Consider the following 12,609-nt stretch of genomic DNA (forward strand, 5'->3'; position numbering starts at 1 on the left):
ACCCCCTGTAGTGACAAGAAGTTAACCTGTTGAGGCCACGGGTGCCGCTAGCGGCACTCCTCCCACATTCCATTGAAAAGGCAGAGCAGCAAATTCAAAAAACAAAATTGAAATATTTAACTTTCACACATTAACAAGTCCAATACAGCATTTGAAAGATAAACATCTTGTCAATCCAGCCAACATGTCCGATTTTTTAAATGTTTTACAGAGAAAACACCACATATATTTATGTTAGGTCACCACCAAATAAAAAAAGACAGACAGACATTTTTCACAGCACAAGTAGGCTGCAGGTAGCATGCACAAGCCAACCTAACTAACCTAGAACCAACCTAAATAACCTAGAAAAAACTACCTCAGATGACAGTCCTATAACATTTTACACAATAAATCTATGTTTTGTTCAAAAAAATTGCATATTTTAGCTATAAATCAGTTTTACATTACTGCTACCATCATAGCTACAGTCAGAAATCGCACGGGAGTAGCCAGAGTAAATACAGACACCAACTACCTAATTACATATCATAAAACATTTCAGACAAATATATGGTGGATAGCTAATAAAAGACAAATATCTTGTGAATACAGACAATATTTCCGATTGTTGAAGTGTTTTACAGCGAAAACACCACATATATTTATGTTAGTTCACCACCAAATACAAAAGACAGACAGACAGTTTTTCACAGCAACGGTAGCATGCAAGTAGCTAACCTAACTAACCTAGAACCAACCTAGAATCAACCTAAATAACCTAGAAAAAACTCCCTCAGATGACAGTCCTATAACATGTTACACAATAAATCTATGTTTTGTTCGAAAAATGTGCATATTTTAGCTATAAATCAGTTTTACATTACTGCTACCATCATAGCCACCATCACAGCTACAGTCAGAAATCGCACGGCAGTAGCCAGAGAAAATACAGACACCAACGTCAACTACTAATTACACATCATAAAACATTTCAGAACAATATATGGTGGATAGCTAATGAAAGAATAAGATCTTGTGAACAGAGCCAATATTTCCGATTTTTGAAGTGTTTTACAGCGAAAACACAATATATCGTTATATTAGCTTACTACAATAGCTAGCACACAGCAGCATTGCTTCTAGTCAAACGGTAGCATAGCACAGTTCGACAGATATATATGAAAAAGCATCCCAAATTGGGTTCTTATCTTTGTGGATCTTCCATCAGAATGTTCTCCAAGGGGTCCTTTGTTCAGAACCGACTTTATTTGGATCCATAACGAACGATTTCCCTCAGAATTAGCAAGCACCATTAGCTAGCATTGCTAGCCTCTCGTTCTTGAACCAATTCTTGCGTCGCATCACGTCTAAAGTCCAGAATAAATTTCAATAATATAATTAAACTATATTGAAAAAACATACTGTAAGATGATATTGTGACATGTATCAAAGAAAATCGAAGCCAGAGATCATATTCACCTTTAAAAAGGTTCTTCAATGAGCCGAGTACAGGTCAGACTTCGCGCCCAGAAAATAAATAAAAGTGCGCACGTCTCAGTCCAAGACGTTGTGTTCAGTCCCTGGTCGAGATAATCAACTGATTTTTTCTCTCACTTCCGCATTACACCCAGGCGAAGGCGTATGACGTGTTTCTACAGTCATAAGTGACATGCCCTTTTATAGACAAGCTCCTGAAGAGAGAGTTCGCTTTTGGAAATCTCACTTCCGGTTAGGAAATGGTCTGTAAAAGGAGTTCTGTTTCACTTAGAGAAATAATTCAAACGTTTTTAGAAACTAGAGACTGTTTTCTATCCAATAGTAATAATAATATGCATATTGTACGAGCAAGAATTGAGTACGAGGCCGTTTAAAAATCATACGATTTTCTCCAAAAGTGAAAACAGCACCCCCTTGTCCTCAACAGGTTAAATGGGTGTCCTGACTCTCTGTGGTCACTAAAAGTCCCATGGCACTGATCGCAAGAGTAGGCGTGTTATCCCCAGTGTCCTGGCTACATTCCCAATCTGTCCTTCATACCATCATGGCCACCTATTCATACAATTGGCTCATTCATCCCCCTCTTCTCCCCAGTAACTATTCCCAAGGTTGTTGGTGTAAATGAGAATGTGTTCTCAGAAAACTAACTTGTTTAAATAAAACTAAACAAATGAATTAATATAGATAGGCACATTGTATCTTGTCTGGTTTAGCGTCCCAGATAAAGCTAAATGTTTTTTACTCCTATGATTTGAAAAACGAGTCATCAGGAGTACAGTCGTGGTCTAAAGTTTTGATAATGACACAAATATTAATTTCCACAAAGTTTGCTGCTTCAGAGTCTTTAGATATTTTTGTCAGATATTATGGAATACTGAATTATAATTACAAGCATTTCATAAGTGTAAGGCTTTTATTGACAGTTACATGAAGTTGATGCAAAGAGTCAATATTTGCAGTGTTGACCCTTCTTTTGCAAGACCTCTGCAATCCACCCTGCTGTTAATTAACTTCTGGGTCTGACTGACAGATGGCAGCCCATTCTTGCATGATCAATGCTTGGAGTTTGTCAGAATTTGTGGGTTTTTGTTTGTCCACCCGCCTCTTAAGGATTGATCACAAGTTCTCAATGGGATTAAGGTCTGGGGAGTTTCCTGGCCATTGACCCAAAATATTGATGTTTTGTTCCCAGAGCCACTTAGTTATCACTTTTGCCTTATGGCAAGGTGCTCCATCATGCTGGAAAAGGCATTGTTCGTCACCAAACTGTTCCTGGATGGTTGGGAGTAGTTGCTCTCGGAGGGTGTGTTGGTACCATTCTTTATTCAAGGCTGTGTTCTTAGGCAAAATTGTGAGTGAGCCCACTCCCTTGGCTGAGAAGCAACTTCACACATGAATGGTCTCAGGATGCTTTACTGTTGGCATGACACAGGACGGATGGTAGCGCTCACCTTGCCTTCTCCGGACAAGCTTTTTTCCGGATGCCCCAAACAATCGGAAAGGGGATTCATCAGAGAAACTGACTTTACCCCAGTCCTCAGCAGTCCGATCCCTGTACTTTTTGCAGAATATCAGTCTGTCCCTGATGTTTTTCCTGAAGAGAACTGGTTTCTTTGCTGCCCTTCTTGACACCAGGCCATCCTCAAAAAGTCTTTGCCTCACTGTGTGTGCAGATGCACTCACACCTGCCTGCTGCCATTACTGAGCAAGCTCTGTACTGGTGGTGCCCCGATCCCGCAGCTGATTCAACTTTAGGAGATGGTCCTGCCGCTTGCTGGACTTTCTTGGGCACCATTAAGCCTTCTTCACAACAATTGAACCGCTCTCCTTGAAGTTCTTGATGATCTGATAAATGGTTGATTTAGGTGCAATCTTACTGGCAGCAATATCCTTGCCTGTGAAGCCCTTTTTGTGCAAAGCAATAATGACGGCACGTGTCTCCTTGCAGTTTACCATGATTGACAGAGGAAGAACAATGATTCCAAGCACCACCCTCCTTTTGAAGCAAGACAGAGTGATCTCCAGCCCAGCCTTGTCAGCACTCACACCTGTGTTAACGAGAGAATCACTGACATGATGTCAGCTGGTCCTTTTGTATAGTTTATTTTTTAAAGATCCAATACGTAGTATTGTACACTTCTCATAATTAGGTTTTAGTCCAGAGAGTCCAGAAAATCTAGATCTTCAATGAGACATTACAGGGATCTAGCTAGCAGACTAAATATAAAACTTGAGTAATCGGCATACATGGACACCTTTGTTTTTAAGTCTTGGATTTCTAATCCTCTAATGTTGTTATTTGATCTGATTTTAAAAGCTAGCATTTCGATGGCCATAACGAATAGATATGGTGACAGCGGACACCTTTGTTTTTCTCCGCTTGACAATTTAAAACTCTCGCTAATTTTTCAAAATAAAAGCCTGAAACTATGTCTAAAGCCTGGTCACAGCCTGAGGAAGCCATTGGAAAATGAATCTGGTTGATACCCCTTTAAATGGAAGAAAGATGGGCCAGCAAACACAGATAAAAATAAAAAAGTCACTTCCAGGTTAGACTTTCTCAGGTTTTGCCTGCAGAATCAGTTTTGTTATACTCACAGACAATATTTTGACAGTTTTGGAAACTGTGGAGTGTTTTCTATCCTAATCTGTAAATTATATGCATATTCTACGATCTGGACCTGAGAAATAGTCTGTTTACCTTGGGAATGTTTTTTTATTTTTTTTATTTTTTTATCTGACCCCTAGCGTCAAGAGGTTAAACTCACAGACACTATTTTAAACAGAAAACAGACAGCTTTATCTGGGACGCTAAACCAGACAAGATACAGTGTGCCTATCTATATTTATCCATTTGTTTATTTGTATTTAAACAGGTAAGTTGTCTGAGAACACATACTCATTTACAGCAACAACCTGGGGAATAGTTACAGGGGAGAAGAGGGGGGATGAATGAGCCAATTCTAAACCGGGGATGATTAGGTGGCCATGATGGTATGAAGGACAGATTGGGAATTTAGCCAGGACACTGTGGTTAACACCCCTACTCTTGCGATCAGTACCATGGGATCTTTAGTGACCACAGAGAGTCAGGACACCCATGTAACGTCCCATCCAAAAGATGGCACCCTACTGCCTTTGGTCATATGTTTTAGACAAGAGGAAAGGGTGCCTCCTACTGACCCTCCAACACCACTTCCAGAATCATCTGTTCTTCCATCCAGGGACTTACCAGGACCAACCCTGCTTAGCTTAGCTTAGCTTCAGAAGCAAACCAGGAGTGTGATGATGGGTGGTATGCAGGCCTAGCTGGCTATATAATGAATATGAATTGGGTGTTGTGATATTAAATATAAAAGCACTAAACATCCCTAAAATCTTCACTTAGTCAAAAGATTTATTTGAACCCTAAATGTTTCTCAAGTAAAATACTAAGAAAAGTTAATCCGCTGTTTAAATAGCGCTTTTGCCTGTGTACAGATTTCGATGTCTCATTTTTGATTGATTGCAAATGATACCTTTTTCTAAGTAAATACAAGCATTGCAGAGGTGGCTACAATTTAAATTTCATCCACCTGAAAATATATAAAAAATATTAAAGAATTAAACGTGCTGGTTGATAAAATACCTGTATTTATGGGAAACAGTTTGAAAAGGGTATTTTGTTATTAACTGATATTGTAAATTGGAATGGGTGAGTTGTCTTTTATAGAGTTATCAGAAATATGGAAAGGTCTGCTCAGTCCAAGATTTTAACCAATTGATTACAGCGTTACACCAAAAATGGAGGCAGGTGGCAGTAGAAGGAGGTAGGGAAGTGGTCTGTCTGCCCAATTTAACAGGATCAAAACTTGCAGCGGAATAAAAATAGCATAAATAGGAATGTATACCAGTTTCATTTGAGGACCAGGATGTTGATATGTGCCATACAGATTGCAAAATTGTTGGGAAGAGATTCCTCTCGATGATTCAAGACTTGTGCTTTTCAGCTAATGCAGATTTCGTAGTGAGAATACAGAATCAATTGACCATTTATTTTAGTATTGCCCTCAAGTAGGTTCTCAGGAATAGCTGAAAATGCAAAACATTGATCTAAAATTGCCCCTAGATATGTTGGAGGTCAATTACTAATACTATTAACGTTTTTCCAACAGTCTGTAGAGTCTATTCAATAGAAATGGTATGTTAATCACAGCATAGTTGAAATATATATGCTGCGTAGAAATCCAAAGTGTTTGGCCAGCAGAGACAGGTGGGATGGGCTAAGGGAAGATGAGGGTTGGGATGTGGAATTGGAGACAAGTGGGGGTGGAGTTGCTGGGCGAAGGATAGAATGATGTAAAATAAATTCCAGATAAAACAAATACATCTGAATGACACTGAGGGGCTGTGTTGATACAGTTAAGGGTTATGCCATGAAGGTGTTTGTACAAATGCATACTAATTCAAATGCTCAGATGGACATGGTGCCATACATGCACTCTAACATTGTTGGCCTGGCTGTTTTTCATGGTTGTTTCTCTTATTTGGTGGTGCATAGGGAAGGGAATATAATTATTTTATTTCTCAGGGTGGAATGTGATGGTTGAGGGCCAGCTCTTGGATGTCTGTATCGGTCAGGTCCCCCTTTGACATTGTGGGAGATTTGTCGACGTGCCTGTGAGTCTCTGGATAAGAAGCTGTTGAACTAATGTGATGTAGTTGGGCAGCTTCCCTGGAAGTATGTTTAGTAAGAGAAGAAATAGTCTAGCTGAATTTACACAGTAACAATTGGTTCATGATCCAACCACTTAACTATCAATGTTTGTAGGGTCTAAACAGTGTATAAAAATGTCTCACCCATCCAGGTCTGCTTTGTGACCAGCTTAGCTGGTGATTAATACAAATTAGGACCATTAAGGCTGCTGATGGCATAAGTACTACCTGTCAATGATTTGAGAGGCAGGTTCAATTCATTTAAATTGTTTGACCATCCAGATCACACCGCCTGAGGTAGTCAGGAAAGTGATCACAATGAGTATTAAACTTTTCTACATCTGCCTAAAGGTGGGCACAGCTTACAGACGTCAAGACAAAGGCAAGTTATCCCCAGGTACAAATGAGTGCGGTGAAAAGTGTGTAAGAGAGAATACCGGACACATGGTCAGTAATATTGGTATGACATTTAGTAATATACAAGAGGCAACCAGTATCGTCTTCCAGCCACGTCATTTAATTCAGACCAACAACCACAGTTCAGAAATTGTTTAAGAAATAATTCAGCACAAAAGGCACAGGTTTACAATGGTCACTGAAGTTGATTTGGCAGTTGGAGGAAAACAGCATGACCCAATGATAAAGTCACAGAAGCCTTGTACATCTTCAGGTTCCCCAGGAAGATATCCTGCAAGACAAACCATCAGTACCAGCATTCTAGTTCCCAGTCATTTGTGCATGAACATATACAACTCACATTCAGTAACAGGTGTAAGCCACATCCAAGTACTTATAGGTTCCGACACAGGGGTCGCCGAACACGGAGTTGGATACCTTGACGATACACTGGCGCTCTCCGTCACACCTGTGTGAAACAGGTAGAGTTTAACATCTCAGCCAATGAGTGCCTACAGGTATATGCACACTAACGGTTTCAGTACCTTTTTGCCATTGTGCTGGTGGTGGATGGGCTGAGGCACTTGGTGTTTTTGAGTTGGTTTTGTGGGCGCCCAATGGAACACACATCGTGTTGACGACGACCATAGTTGGCACGCTGAATATGGATCTCACCCCGATCTGAGGAAGAGATCAAAGAAAAGGATTACCAAATCTGGTTGTATGTGTGGGCTAGTGACTAACATATGTCACCACATGAATACACTGTATGGTAGTGTTGACCAGCTTACCACATAGTAGTTGAGAATCAGAGCCTTCACATATGATGCTGCTTACTGCAAGGACAACACAGGAGTTACACCACACAAATTAAGACACATTAGCCTGGTGAAGTGTTAGTGATGGGGACTAATAGGGAATGTTTAAAATGCACCTGGAATCAACGTGTTGGCATGAAGTAAAGTATACAAAGTAATGCGCGTCATCTTCCACCGTTACCTTGTAGTTTCACTTCCTTATGAACAGTTGGTAAGCTGGTGAAAACAGGTCGACCCGCTACACCAAATCTGAATTTCTATGCAGTTTGTGCCATCTGTCAGATTAGCTATAGACCCTACCAATCTGTGGGAGTTGCTCTAGCTAGTTACCGTTCACTGAAACATATTCAGTGGTAAACCAGATTAAGTGCACAACCATCAAATAAGCTTGAGACACTTCCCTTCCATGTTCTTGCTGGCTAATTGAGCGAGATATGTACATATAAGGAACAGCAGCAGCATATGAGGCAAGTCGAAAAGGTTACTGCAAAAAGGGTCAGTGCAGATGGTCGGGGTAGTCATTCAGCAGTTTTATGGCTTGGGGGAAGTGGAAGCCATTCAGGGTCCTGTTGGTTCCAGACTTGGTGCAGCAGTACCATCTGTTATGGAGTAGCAGAGACCAGTATGACTTGGGTGGCTCGAGTCTGTATGTAGGGCCTTCAGACACACGTGGTGTCGAGATCCTGATGGCAGGGAGCCCAGCCTGAGTGATGTACTGGGCCGTACACATTACCCTCTGTAGCACCTTGCAGTCAGATGCCATACCTAGTGGTGATGCAGCCAGTCAAAAAGCTCTCAATGGTGCAGCTGTAGAATTGAGGATCGGAGGGCTGATACCAAATATTTCTAGCCTCCTGGTTGGGAGGGGCTCGGCCCTCGTTTCCTGTAGTCCACTATCAGTTCCTTTGTCGTCTTGGCACCACACTTCCAGGTCCCTGACCTCCCTATAGGCTACGCTAACTAAAGTTGTTGCCGGCTACATTTTTCAATAACCACAGCTTGTTGGCTAGCTAGGGTTAGTTAGCAGGTGAGGGTGGTTTACACGTTGAGAAACCCATGCACGTATGAAGCGTTGTGGCCATAAGACGGCATTTAATAAAACGTAGTTAGCAATCTAGTACCATAGGGGAACGACCCATTCTATTCCTTTTCTAGCTATCAGCAGAGTGCACTCTTTTACAAAAGAGTAAAGTGGGTAGGAGTATTAAACAATATCCCGTCATACCGATAGTACGTTGAATCTAATTATGGATATTGGTGCCCACCACTAAGTGTTATTTGCACACATTCAGAGACTGACTTGTTTCTTGCTGTTGGACACAGGAGTATTTGATGTCCAGGTATTTGTAAGTCCCGACACAGGGGTCTCCAAAAACGAAATTGGATGCCGGCACAACACACTCGCTCTTCCCACCGCATCTGTGTGTTTCAAAGACAGGTAGAGGTCATCAGTTCCTTTCTGCCATCTTGCTGGTTAACACTAGTCAAGGAGTTCCTAAAGGTAAACACAGGTTCCAGTACCTTTCTGCCATCTTGCTGGTTAACACTAGTCAAGGAGTTCCTACAGGTAAACACAGGTTCCAGTACCTTTCTGCCATCTTGCTGGTTAACACTAGTCAAGGAGTTCCTAAAGGTAAACACAGGTTCCAGTACCTTTCTGCCATCTTGCTGGTTAACACTAGTCAAGGAGTTCCTACAGGTAAACACAGGTTCCAGTACCTTTCTGCCATCTTGCTGGTTAACACTAGTCAAGGAGTTCCTACAGGTTCTAGTACCTTTCTGCCATCTTGCTGGTGGTTGTTTACACCACAGCCAAGGAGTTTCTACAGGTTCTAGTACCTTTCTGCCATCTTGCTGGTGGTGGATTGGCTGAGGCAGTTGGTGTCGGTGAGTTGGTTATCGGGGCGCCCAATGGAACACACATCGTGTTGACGACGACCATAGTTGGCACGCTTGATTTGAATCTTACCTCCATCTGAGGGAGATGGTGAAGAGAGACATTGAAAAGGAGAAAGGTGAGGGACAAAGGAGAGCCAAGTCTGGGTCTCTATGGTGTGGGCTAGTGACGCTAATCTACAGTAGAAACTATCATAGGTGGTCAGTGAGTATACTGTTCAGCAGTGTGGACTAGCTTACCACATTGCAGTAAAGCATCAGAGCCTTCACACGTGATGCTGATTGCTGCCAGGACAAATAAACAGGAATTACACACCACTCACATTAGCTTGGTTAAGTAGTATCATCATTATTACATACAGTACCTCCATCCGTTAGTGTACAGCAAGCTGCAGCCAGCACTGAAACAACATCACACAGCTAGTTGAGCAACATATGCACTTGGACCATGAAACTAGAATTCAGCATTGGTCTCTATACTCAAGCATTTCAGTTATACTAAGTGTATTATAGTCAAGTTGAGCATTTGGTCTCTTATTCCAGGCACAAGATGTCACATTTGTTAATGATTTTGTTTTGAATAGTTTTTTGTCCAATAGGGACTGAATGTCCCTCAAATCATATGACATGTACTTCTATTACTCACAAATACAAACATTTGGTCATATATATTTAAATTCTAATCTGCATCAGATACAGATTTTGTATACTCACATGTGACCACCATCAGTCTGAAAATGCGCATGATTCCAGGTACAGGAGTGGTAGTAACAGAGAAAATGCAACTGATGACAACAAGACCCAATACACCTGGTATTTATGTTATGTGACATGTCTTAATTAACCCAGGTGTATCTCTTTGTCTCCAGGTGCACCTCATTGCAATCAGGGGCCGGCGTTTGCTGGTCTGAACCTGGCTATTGAGTCAGTCTCATGGAGTTAGATAGAGGACTCTAGGTGGATAAAATCCATTTTGGCATGAACACTGCCATTGAGGGCTTCCAACATTTTAAAGTAGCCATCTAGGTGGTGCTTCTTCGTTAAGGAAGAATTACATGGGCCACGTTCAGTCAAAAAACCTTCGATCATTGCAGATATAAATTTCATGAATAGAGACAACGTATTTCCTAAATCTACATGTCGGAGAGACATATTTGTTCAAAATAGCATATTGTTAGCTGAACCTTCCAAAAGGTTGCATCCTGCTGAACGCACCCCAATATTCAATCCGGGTCATCAGGAGGGATCAGACAATTAATTATACTCTTGAGCAAACACAGCATAACTGTATGTGCAGTAAATTGCCTTGAATTGCCTAAATTACCTCTTCAATTCTCAGGGCTGCTGGACAGGTGCCTTGCCCGTCAACGTGCGAGCCCTTTGGGTGTTGCACTTATCAGGCTTTACCGCCACGGTCCAGAAAGGCTGGTCCGAGTGATTTTGTTCATTTATATGTTCCCACTTGCCACTCCTGTGAAGGGAGACCGCTGCGCTTGAAGGCAGTTTGGTGACCACAGAACCCCAGTACAGGTACTCTACTGTAAACATTATTAAAGTGAACCGTGTTGAATGACTATGTACATATGGCAGCAGTCTCTATGGTACAGGGTAGAGTACCAGGTGGTATCAGCCCAGTACCCTGCTTTTAACAGAGACTAAGTTTGGGCAGGGTACTGGGCGGAGGCCGGCTAGAGGTTACTATTTCAACGTCCGATGGCCTGGAGTAAGAAACTTCTATCTCCAGTTTCTCAGTCTCTTAGGGTTAGCTTTGATGCACCTGTCCTATCACCTCCTTCTAGATGGTAGCGGGGTGAGCAGGCCATGGCTCGGGTGGCTGAGGTCCTTGATGATCTTCTTGGCCTATCTGTGACACTGCGTGCTGTAGATGTCCTGGAGGGCAGGCAGTGTGCCCCTGGTGATGCGTTGGGCTGACCGCACCACCATCTGGGGAGCCCTGTGGTTGCAATTGCCGTACCTGGCGTTGATACAGCCCTACAGGATCCTCTCAATGGGGCACCTGTAGAAGTTCATGAGGGCCTTACAGGACAAGACAAATTTCTTCAGCCTGAGGTTGAGTAGGCGATGTTGCGCCTTCATCACATTGTCTCTGTGAATGGACCATGTCAGGTTGATTGTGATGTGCACGCCAAGTAACTTGAAGCTTTTCATCCTCTCCAGTGTGGCCCAGTAGACGTGGATGGGGACTAGCTCTCTCTGCTGTCTACTGAAGTCCACAATCAACTCCATTGTTTTGTTGAAATTGCGGGATAGGTTATTTTCCTGGCACCATTCCGTCAGGCCCCTCACATCCCTGTATGCTGTCTTGTCATTGTTGGCAATCAGGCCCACCACTGTTGTCAGCAAACTTGATGATTGAGTTACCACTCAGTCATGGGTGAACAGGGAGTACAGGAGGAGGCTGAGCACACACCCTTGTGGGGCCACAGTCTTGACGATCAGCGTGGCGGAGGTGTTGTTGCCTACCTTCACACCCGAGTACGGCCCGTCTACCCAGCTGCAAAGGGCGGGGTTGAGACCAAGGGCCCAAGCTTAGTAATGTGGTATGATTCTGCTATTTTCTTTACTTTTGAACCACTGCTAGCGGTCATCAACTACCTTTAGCAAAGGACATCTCTCGCCAGTCTGCACAGCGCGACTCAAACCAGAGCAAATCGGGCTTATTTTCTCCATATCTCCGGATTCCTACCGCAAGCTCTGAACCTTTTCACCTGGGTCATCGCAGCTAGCTAGCTGCTTTCCGATTGGCTGATTGGCTTCTCCTGGCTAACGTCTCTGTCCCGAAGCAAGCACTAATTAGCCTGGAGCTAGCCTATGCTAGGCCCATCCCCCGGCTAGCTGAAGAGGTCCATCAGCCACTCCTTAAGCTACAATACCTATTTTGACAATTGGCCTGGACCCTTTTACTACAGGGAGTCCTGCTGATCCATCATGACTGATCTGCCGACGTAACCACATGAAGGGGCTACAAATGACTCCTTCCGTCGCGAAGTCCCTCTAAGACCCTTCTGCTAGCCTGCATGCCCAGGCCCGCAAGCTGTCTGAATCGATGTGTCTCCAGCTCGCCCAGCTACTCAATGGACCCAATGATCACTTGGATAAGCATGCCTCTCCCTAATTTCAATATGCCATGTCCATTGCTGTTTTGGTTAGTAATTATTGCCTTATTTCATTGTAGAGCCTCTAGCCCTGCTCAATACACCTTAGCTAACCCTTTAGTTCCACCTCCCACACATGCGGTGACCTCATCTGGTTTAAATTATGTTTCTAGAGACAATATCTCTCTCATCGTCACTCAATGCATAGG

The 12,609-nt window shown here is 42.8% G+C and overlaps 1 protein-coding gene across 1 annotated transcript; it reads right to left on the reverse strand.

Annotated features, from left to right (window-relative positions):
* Positions 1–6,673: 6,673 nt before the first annotated feature.
* Positions 6,674–10,083, reverse strand: LOC139536383 (L-rhamnose-binding lectin CSL3-like). Its single transcript, XM_071336881.1, has 9 exons — positions 9,999–10,083; positions 9,650–9,685; positions 9,525–9,569; positions 9,228–9,363; positions 8,689–8,807; positions 7,362–7,406; positions 7,116–7,251; positions 6,932–7,039; positions 6,674–6,862 (listed from the first exon to the last, which is right to left on the reverse strand). The coding sequence occupies exons 1-8, from the start codon at positions 10,027–10,029 to the stop codon at positions 6,934–6,936; spliced, it is 654 nt and encodes a 217-aa protein (XP_071192982.1). The 5' UTR covers positions 10,030–10,083; the 3' UTR covers positions 6,674–6,862; positions 6,932–6,933.
* Between the last annotated feature and the right edge of the window lie 2,526 nt (positions 10,084–12,609).

The sequence above is a fragment of the Salvelinus alpinus genome, chromosome 12 (genome assembly GCF_045679555.1).
Source record: "Salvelinus alpinus chromosome 12, SLU_Salpinus.1, whole genome shotgun sequence".
In the NCBI taxonomy this organism is placed as follows: domain Eukaryota; kingdom Metazoa; phylum Chordata; class Actinopteri; order Salmoniformes; family Salmonidae; genus Salvelinus; species Salvelinus alpinus.

Bases quoted from the DNA above. Each gene is read 5' to 3' on its own strand.
- LOC139536383 (XM_071336881.1), bottom strand. From the start codon at position 10,029: ATGCGCATTTTCAGACTGATGGTGGTCACAT. The intron at 9,686-9,998 runs GTGAGTATACAA...ATGTTGTTTCAG, and splicing joins CAGACTGATGGTGGTCACAT to TGCTGGCTGCAGCTTGCTGT. The intron at 9,570-9,649 runs GTACTGTATGTA...TTGTCCTGGCAG, and splicing joins CTGTACACTAACGGATGGAG to CAATCAGCATCACGTGTGAA.